The sequence below is a fragment of the Coptis chinensis genome, chromosome 2 (assembly GCF_015680905.1).
Source record: "Coptis chinensis isolate HL-2020 chromosome 2, ASM1568090v1, whole genome shotgun sequence".
In the NCBI taxonomy this organism is placed as follows: Eukaryota; Viridiplantae; Streptophyta; class Magnoliopsida; order Ranunculales; family Ranunculaceae; genus Coptis; species Coptis chinensis.
The window spans coordinates 112,715,339-112,725,736 of record NC_141457.1 but is presented as its reverse complement, the minus strand read 5'-3'; the positions used below and the strand labels follow the sequence as shown (position 1 = coordinate 112,725,736).

General features: G+C 35.5%; 1 protein-coding gene across 2 annotated transcripts; it reads right to left on the bottom strand.

The window, feature by feature from the left end:
- Positions 1-6,220: 6,220 nt before the first annotated feature.
- LOC147520812 (putative protein phosphatase 2C 63) lies at positions 6,221-8,968 on the bottom strand. Of its 2 annotated transcripts, none has more exons than XM_086592308.1 (3): positions 8,485-8,968; positions 8,015-8,376; positions 6,221-6,445 (listed from the first exon to the last, which is right to left on the bottom strand). In XM_086592308.1, exons 1-3 carry the CDS (start codon positions 8,735-8,737, stop codon positions 6,236-6,238), a joined length of 825 nt encoding a protein of 274 aa, XP_086448434.1. In that variant the 5' UTR covers positions 8,738-8,968; the 3' UTR covers positions 6,221-6,235. The 2 variants fall into 2 exon arrangements, with proteins under 2 accessions (XP_086448434.1, XP_086448433.1); XM_086592307.1 differs by having other exon boundaries at positions 8,015-8,388; positions 8,485-8,951.
- Positions 8,969-10,398: the final 1,430 nt, after the last annotated feature.

The following is a 10,398-nucleotide window of genomic DNA, read 5'->3' as shown; positions in this document are numbered from 1 at the left end:
AGAAGCGGCTCCCCAGTTCGACGCCTTAGCCCCTTTTTATCGGCATAGGTCTCGTACCCAAGGAACCAAACCAAATATAGAAGAAAGCAATAGTTGGGGGCGACAACAACGTGAGATGCAACGTGGTGAAATTACTCCTCAAATTGGGAATCTAGAAGTCACAGGCGCACCATTCACGGAACAACAAATCAAAGACATTGTCAAGAAAACAATAACCAATGTGGGTGTCGCCGATGCACGATGGAAAGACCTTTGCGATTGAAGCGAAGATGTCGCCGGAGATTTTCCCTAAAGATACAAAATGCAAGAGCATCGGGGAAGGATTCAAACAACCATAACTTCCACGTTCAAAGAAGGTGAGGTGACCAAGCGGTCATATTATGGAGTTTAAAAGTAGGCTAATTCTCCGGCCGAGATGACCCCCTCTTATGCAAACTTTTTCCATCTACGTTAAAGGAGAAGCTCTACGTTGGCTTTCCGGCCTTTGCCACCAATCAATCTATCGCCATTCCAGAATTAGCAAACCAGTTCACGATCGGTTTAAGCATAATTGGACACGCCCTAAGGATGTCAACATCTTGCTTAACACCAAGCAAACAAAAGGATGAAGGCGCAATCGCAAAGTTAAGAATTAAGTTTCCGTCAAGTACAAGCAGAGGTCACCGATGTCCCCGGACGTAATGATCATTCATGCATTCAAGGAAGGAGTTCATTTTGATAAAACAGAATCTACAACTCCCTTTATACGAGACCCCCACAATCAAAGTCCGATTTGTTTACATTAACGCATGGCAGTTCATTAATGTGGAGGAAGATGTTAGATCAAAAGCTTCCAGAGATAAAGACTTTTCGGAGTAAAGACTCAAACGAAGGTAAAAAAGGAAAACATAAGCAAAACATATCGGAAGGGCAACAAGAGAAATATGAAAAGGTTAACACAGTTTGTGAGGAAATGAAGCTCACTCCATTAAATGCCAAGTATGATGCGATATATGAGAAGATCAAGGGACGCAACTTACTTTTTCCTCCGATGCCCTTACCTGAACACACTAAGTTTAAACGTGACAAAAATCTTTGGTATCACTTCCACAATGATTTCGGTCATGAAACAGAAGAGTGCAGATCCCTCAAGGGAAAAATACAGAGACTAGTTGACAAGGGACAATTAGACGAGTTTTTGCTTTCAAAAACGGTGAAGCAAAATTTAGCAATGACTGGCCACAATGTCATACTAGCTGGTCATGCCAAAATCAATGACATTTCACGATCAAGGCAAAAGTGTGAACAACGAGCTAAGTTCGGTTTCTTGCGTGAATTTTATCACGTGAATAACATTGATTTTGTTGAAGAAATTCGCTTGAAACTTCTGAGCCCCGTCCCCTATGCTTTTAGTGATAGAGATCTAATTGGCGCCCATCATCCTCATTATGATGTCGTCGTCATCTCAACTTCGTTGGATTATGGCGTAAGTACAACAAGATCATGATAGATATTGGATGTTACAAGGCGTCGTTTTTTGCAAGGTTGCTACAAGAACATGAAATATATCGGAAAAATTTAATTATTGGCGGAAAAAATAATCCAATCATTGGGTTTCGGAACAACAACAACCCCGATGGGAAGAGTCTCTTTACCGGTCACGCTTAATGGACAAGTCAATCGACATTGAATTCCTTCGATGAATTGCAAATTTTACAATGCAATCCTAGGAAGGGATTGGCTCCACAAAGATGGGATAGTCTCTACATTTCACCAGGTAGTAAAGTTCCCATCTCTTGACAAAATTTGTAAGGTGCGCGGCGACCAGATGGCTTCCCACAGCTGTCACGAAAAGGTCTTGGAGGAATATCGTCAGTCGGATATGCGGGCACTACACCATAAGGGTCATTTACTAACAGCCCCCCTTTTCTATTTGTAACGGATATAATTGTTACCTACTTCCTAACGGACATAAGTGTTACCTATTGACTTATTCGTTACTATATCTTTATTTGTTTTTGAGATTATTTATTATTGATTTTACTAATATTATGTAATAATTATTTCCGTTAGGAAACCGTGATGGAAAATAAAATAAATTAAGAAGAAAAATAAATAAAAGGCAAAGGTGGTCAATAATTAAAGTTCCGCCCGATCAAATTCTTCAAGCTCGACTTTCTCGGTTCTTCAAAGTTTGGGTTCCGGATCTATCACTTGAAGATGTAGACTACATCTTTTAAAACCATAGGTGCGCTCCTCTCCTCTTCCTTAACTCTCTTAGAATCCTTGAGAAATCTGTTACTTTGTTGTTTTTCAATTTGGATTGTATGGTTTGATTGAGGAATTTAATGGAATGTAGGATTGAAGGAATTTTGTTATTAAATTTAGGGTTTTCTCTTGCGAAGATGTGTTATTATTATTATTTTTGTGATATGAGTTTTTGTTCGTAATTTTAGTTTACAAGTTGTTTGAAAAGATCAAAACTTTGTTACAACATGGCGTTGTCTAACTATATACTCCAGTTTCTATATAATCATGGTGATGTTTAACATATCACAAGTAATCATTGTGACAATTATCCAAAAGATATTATATTAAAAATTAAATATTGTGATAAAAATTAAATATTGAGAGAAACAGGTTTCACCTCGATTAAATTGGAAGGTGAAACCGTTTTCTTTTTATTTATTGTGTGTAACTTGAAAGATGGCTCCCAAGATGTCAAACATAAAGGTTTGAAGTAGAGAAGTTTAATGGGAAGAATAACTTTGGGATTTGGCAAGTCCAAGTAAAAGACATCCTCATCCAACAAGGTTTGCACAAGGCTTTTAAAGGGGATTAAATCTAAACAGTATGATGAGTAATGATGATTGGGAAGAGTTCGATCTTCAAGCTTGTTCATCAATCCGTTTATGTCTTGCTAATGAGGTTATGTAACACCCCAAAATCAATAAAGATTACGAGTGCTAATAAGATTACTTTCAACATTAAAATTTTAAATAAACCATCATATATTTTTTCTACAAAAAATCGTGGCAGAGTTTCCTTTGTATATTCAACATATCATATACCTAAACCCGTCAGAATCCAAAAAAAAATCAAAATAACCTAATATACATATATCAACCCTTCCAAGTTATATAACTTTACATAGTTTGAAAACCAAAACATATCTATATACAACGCAACCTAAATATATACAACCCCATCAAAACATATACACAACACCTTCCAAAAAAGATAAAGTATTGACTACACTACAACATATACATACAGGGAAAATAAAAGGTTAACTATAAACGGCTTCACTCCAAAGCTTCTACTCCTCGTCGCTCTACATACTCCACTAAACTCAGATCGACATCTTCGACAATTATATCCTAAAAAGGGAGATAGGGTGAACAAAAGTCCAAAAGAGGGAAGATACAACCGCTATTAATCATCATAAAAACATTTCACGATATATATAATATTCTAGTATAAGCTTAAACATTTAAATAACCAATTTAACCTTCATAGCAATATCTACCACAACCCCGAAAGTACATTCCACAAATCAAAACCACATTCTAATTAATTCACAGAGATAAATGGATGCCTTAAAAGTATGTGGGATTTTGGGATTACGTTTTTAAGAATGTTTTCATCTATTAGAAACCCCATAACCGCTTAAGAGATGTATTCCTTAACCATCCAATATAATTTTTGTTGCCGGACTAATACAAAGAATTATATATAAGGAATCGTGAGCCAACCCCTCTTCCAAACATCCCGAGTATCGATATACAAGTATTTAGAATAAACTATGGCCCACGACCTATTTAAACGACAAGCCCGCTGGCTAATTTAAATGACAAAGCCTCAGGCCAATTTAAATGGGTCTAGCCAATTTAAACGACAATGGCCCGCGCCTATTAAAAACATACAACCCAAGGCTAATTTAAATTACTTACACCCTTAATCAATACTTACCATTCTTCAATCCGTAATCATAACCGATAACTCAAAATATAGCAAGCTACACTATCAACTAACTTCCATCTCTAAAACCAATACCATATATAACCAATCATTCTACAACACACCAAACAATCACACGCGATCACATCAAAATATCATACAATATATATTTTCATAAATGACTAAGAGAAGTAATATCCACTCTACCTTCTACCAAGAACCTAAACCCAAGCCAAGTTAACTCAAGAACCACTAGTTCTCTTCCATTCCAAATCAATCAAATAAATATTGGTAACTAATATTAATCATTAAGTCATACTCTAAACTTACAAGAATTCTCTAGTTTCTAACCGTAATACCAAACACTACTACACTCTACATGATTTAAAATTCATCGACGACAATCAAATACACTCCCCTATTGTTAGCCTGCTCATATCCTCCATTCAATATAATCAACTAACACAATGAAAATTACAACTACTCACCTTCAAATTGTGTTTCTTCAAATACCTAACAAAACCCATGAAAAATCATGTCTAAACACTAAACAACTAAAGAATATTGTATGGTTCTCATAGTATAATGATAGGGTAGTGTTTAAATCATAAATTTACTCAAAATAATGCATTCTAGATGATAAGAAAAGAAGAAGAAGCAAAGATGACGGAAAATCAACAAACTTACCACTTAAAAGCTTTAAATTGGCCACCCAAATCAATACCAAAACCACCCTAATCACCTAGAGAACTTAATTCAATCATTTCAAAACAAAACCCTCTAAATTTTGTTTGAAAATCAAGTTTTCTTTGAATATCTAAATCGCTTTTAAAACAAAAAACTTTGTTTTCAGTAAAGGTTTTATGTTTATCTACTAACACTCTTAAACAAATAACATATTTATTATAAAGCCCTCCCTTTGTTTCAACTTAAGCAAATAAGCCCTCCCTTCTTTCTAAAAAAACCTTTTTCTATACTAACACTTTATTAAAATAATATATATATATACCTAACCAAAGCTAACACTCCAAATAAATTAATATTATATTAACAACTAATATCAATAGTAATAAAGATTAATCCACCCATAAACCTTGCATCATTACATTCTCCCCAACTTATAGAATTTCGCCCCCGAAATTTCCAACTAACCACCTTTAGCTTAAAAGTTCGGATATTGTGCCTCGCGATATCCTTCTTTTTCCCAAGTGGCTTCTTCAACATTATGGTGCTCCACAAGATTTTCACCAAAGGAATAACCCAGAACGTAATATCTTTCTCTACACGGTCACACTCAGACCGCCCTTCATAGGAAACATCCAAGCTTCTAAACGCAAGGACCCCGCCTATCACATGTGAAGATCCTGATAATACTTTCGCAGACCAGGACCCCTGATTCCATCTTCCTATACTTGTTGCTTGTAAACAACACATTCCATCAATAACGAAAAGTAAACAACGTTCGAGTTTGACTGTCATGCAGTCAAGCTTTCTAAATGAGAGTGAAGTACATTTCTATGAAGTCAAGATTATAAAAGTGGTACAAGAAATAAAATGAAAAATAAATCCCAAAAATGCTGCTCCCATCTTCAGAGATGAAGAGTCCATCAAGCCTTCCGCTTACTTAACATCTCATCCATCCTAGCTATCCATAGAAAGGAAATAAACTGTTTAACATCAGCAGCAAAATGACAGAAAATGTGATGAGCACGACAATACATCAGCTTGAAATCTATCACTCTTTGAGGATCTTTCGGCAACTCGATTATGTACACCATCTTCTCCCCTAATTTTACTGGAATACAATTCCACAATTAATATACTTGTATAGTGTGTTTATTAATCTTATTCACAAGGCAGTCAGTATGTGCCCTTCCAGTGGGCAAGTATATTCATGGAACAGGGTGGTTTTTGATTTTCTGCTTCATCCATATTTAGAGAAAAATGTCAAGGGGGGCACTAATGCAATCAGCACTTTTATGGTCCTTGGATCTACCATGTGGAATGCCTTGGTGGTGATCGAGATAGATCACAATCACTGTGATGTCATCATGAAAGTGGCGCCTAATCCCTTTCTCGATCTTTTTATATCATCATATCTCATCTCCCTCTTCTTTGCTGCCTCCTGAAGGGCAGCTCACCAATCGCTTTGCTATACCCTGGGCACATCATTTGTATGTCAATATTGGCTCATAATGTGATTTTAATCCATAATAAAGAGGATTTGGAATTTAGAGGAGAGGATGACCAACTAGTTTTAGAGGGACTTACAGCTCTTGGGTTTTGAAGACAATGTCTACAGCTGCATCACACTCAGTTGCTCCCAAAGGCCATCGGATGCAAATATCAAAAACAAGTCTTGCGGCATTAATTTTCTTATCTTGACAGAGGGTTCTGCTGTCATCACAGCTCGCTTCAAAGGAACTGGAGATCCAAACTGCTGGAAAAGAGGATCTCTGTGGAACTCTGGTTTCTTCAGATAGACATCGCCGATTGATCTTGATACCTAAAGAGAGAATCAAATGTTAAAAAAGAGGTGCAGGACACATGACTTTAAAGTATGGATACGCAAATAGACAATGATCGATAGTGATATATTCACTTGATATACATTATGTAAAGTCATACTGGATATCAAAAAGTCATGAAATCTTCACCACATAAAATTACAGTACACCGTATCAGCTCACTTTAACACGGAAAACACAGATAGAAAGAGCAAGCATCTAGAATCAATCAAATCAATAAATTTTATGTGTTTTCCTTATGCTTGGTATCAATCAAGTCAAGAATATAATATGACTTGAGAACTTACAAAGGCAGATGTGTACATGTAACCAAAAAGTCTACATGTACATCTCATGAACCTTTCATTTTATTTGATCCTCAAGTAAAGAGGCTAACATGTGACTCCTGAAAAGTATGATGATACACAAAGGAGAAAGTAACTGGAACAAGTGTTTGATGATTGACTCACAACTTCTAAGGATAAGAGAAGATCAGAGAATTCTTTTCAGCCAACAGTTAACAAAATAAAAGGGCATCAATAAAAGCAAAGATGTGTTTATGCTTGTCTACAGACATAATGAGAACCAAGAAACTATTTTGTAATACAAGTCATTGCTCAAAAGAATATTTTGCCCTTCGTTTTTGCTTTTGATTAGTTACAAAAGACTTCCAAACGCGATAAGGATATAACATTCCTTCTTTACAAAATCTTTACTTCAACCCTAAGCAAGTATTATCCAAACTTGCTTTCTAGTTAAGCTTCAGGTCGCCATAAAACAATTTTCCAAACTTCATCTTTATAACAGAGTCAGGAAAATTATTTATGAATAATGTTACTTGTAAGCATACGCAGGCAGCAAAGTAGCATGGTGATATACTGGTTCGCAGCAGCTAAGTGGGCAAAACTTACTAGTGATATCTTATAGAGACTGGGAAAAGCTGTAATTTAGGAGAAAAGTCATATAAAGCACAAAGCAATCATCTATTCCAATAATATTAGACATAGTTCAATATCAACTGGAACTTAAATGTGAACCACACGATCGAATCGAATTCTGCCACTCCTTAAAGTCGAAGTCCTCTGCTATAAAGGTATTACAATAAGTAGAATGTCAAATCAGAAAATTATAACAGCCATGGACATAAAGTAAAACTACAGCAAGGAAAAAATATATTGAAATGAAGAGCATAACAATAGAAAACAAATTGATACTCCATAGAAGAACATGCCTAAATCTATATCAGGAAAACTTGAACTCTCTCCACCCAAGAGTAGCTCAATAAGTTACATCTTAATTTGATGAAGTGCAATTTCTCCCAATGAACTGATGGCAACAAATTGATCATACCGTAGTAATGCATAAGCAATTATAGTATAAACAATAGACTCCCTCATAAAAATCAAGTCAGTAAACACTGAGAATCATGCATAACTGCCACTACTAATGTGAATATCTATACCTCAAATTGCATTTTGAACTAGTCAATCAGATAAATTCGTTCCAATCGGCTAAAATATGCATATCAATTATCAAGCAATCAACTACAAAGTAGGAAGCAGTTATACCTGAATAATACCCTTAATCCGCCAAACGCCTCGAGTATACACCACGACGTGCGCATCATCGGGATGTAAAGCCTCAACTTCCTTTCTTACTTCCTCAACAGCAACATTATGGTCAGTAGACAACCTTTCAGCCACAACTGGACTCCTCTTCCCTCCAGAAACTCTCCTTCCAAGAACTGCCCTCGAATCGCCAAGATTTGCCACATACAAAGTATCACCAGCAATAGCTCCAACCAAACAACAAGAACCAACAGACGCAATTTGAGGATGTGCCGTCCATGAATTCTTCACCAACTTCACAAATTCTTGCTCAGTTGCATCAAACGCTTTCTTTATAACATCTACTGACACGCCCCCTTGTTCTATAGCCATCTCTAAAACAAGAAAAAAAATTAAAAATCTGAACTTGACTAAAATTAGTTGGAGTCTTGGAGATAAAACAAAAGAACGAGAAAAGAAATAGTAGTTACTGTGAAGATGATGGAACAAATGATCGTTAATAAAGCGTGAAGCTTCGGGGCCACCATGACCATCATAGACACCAACATAGGTAACATTAGGTGAAGTAAAAACTTGACTTTGATCTTCAAGAGAAGAATTGGCTTGAACTACTGCAATTGAGTAATCACCAGAAGCATGTCGTTTTAAATCCATGTCCCATAATAGTCCATCTCCATTTTGACCAAAGCAGCTATCTAGTGGTTTTAAACAAGAACTCAACATCGTAATAAACTAATAACATAGAAGGAGATAAAAGATTATGTATAGAAAGATGATGAAGATTGAAAGAAAGAAAAAAGTGTGTGTTTGTGTGCTATGGAGAGAGAGAGAATGAGAAAAAAGACGTGAGCTTGTTGGGTAAGAAATGGTGGGAGAACTAAAAGAAGTCGTGGCCTCGTGTCAATGCCGCGTTAGAGGAAGCCGAGTGCTTTCTTCTCTTCACACACGCGTGTGAATCACACTGGGTTCTCCACTTTTCGAAAAAAAATAAAATAGATAATTATTTGTATTCATCTCTTTCTTTTAAAACGGAAAAATCTCATTTTAAACATTGGGATGAGGAGAATTACACGCAAGAAAATATAACATGGCTTATGTGTTATGCAAATTTAATTTGAGTAGAAATCAAGTGAATTTTCCAATGCGTTGATGTTTCTATCTAGAAATCTGATTGATGGAGAATTGGAGATTATATTAATGATTCCATTAGACGATTAGAACTAAAGTCTCTTCCAGCTTATAAAAAAAAAAGACAAGAAAACAGAGTCCACGAGCTAGGTGATTACAAAGTTGGAAGTATCAATTTACAAGTTTGTGGACTCACACATGCCACAGGGAGTGACTCTCAAGCAACAGAGATCAGAGAAAAAACAATTCTAGATGACATTTTTTTTTTTAATTAGTCACAAGGACCGGATACATAAAAAAGTCAAGTATACTTAGGTCAGGAAATTTGGTCGGATTTGACTCAAATCCGACCCGATTTGAATCTGAATAGTTTGGGTTTGGATCGATTTTCATATTCGTTTATTTATTCTGGTTGGGTTTAGATTTGGATATATTTTTTGGGTTTTTTTTGTATTTTTAGTGTTATTATCGAGTTGGTCGGGTTCGGATATAAAATTTCAGTTTTATTCAGATTCAAGTTCGGATTCGGATATAGCGTATCTGACTCGAGCCCGACCTGTTCTCTGCCCTAAGTATACTCTTGACGTTAAATTAAAAACAGTTCGGATAGATGAAAAGGTCCAGTATATCGATAATTTAATTAATAAAAGCGACCCGGCCACCCCAATCGAAATGATCTGGTGTATATAATATGAACAGTGATTGTTTATACTTCAACATAATATATGATTAGTAAAAACACATATTGAAGTATTAACAATCAATGTTTATACCTCAATATGTATGATCAATAATAACACTTATTGAAGTATGAGCAATCATTGTTCATACATCAGTATAAGGTATGAACTCTCATTATTCATAACAAAATGACAGAAAAGATAAACTCGGAAAAAATTTATTTCAAATCTAGATCATTTGTCTTTAAAGGTTTTCACTTGAAAATTAGTTTTTCGAGTTATTTTCACCCAAAATCTGTCCTTGAGAGTAATTAAAAAAAATCGTTGGTTTTCACTCGAAAATGGGCTTTAAAACCAATTTCTTGCACAACTTGATCAAACAAATATAAACGACACATTATGTTTTTTTTTGTTTGAATCAAATAGCTTGAGCATTAAGTATTTCTGTATAGATTTTTAAGCATACATAATTGCTTGCTTGAACTTTATAAGTTGCAATACTGTGTTCCCCTGAAAATAGAAAGTTGCATAACTGTGTGCTTCACCGATTTGGTGAGAGTGGTAATTCGTAGTTTC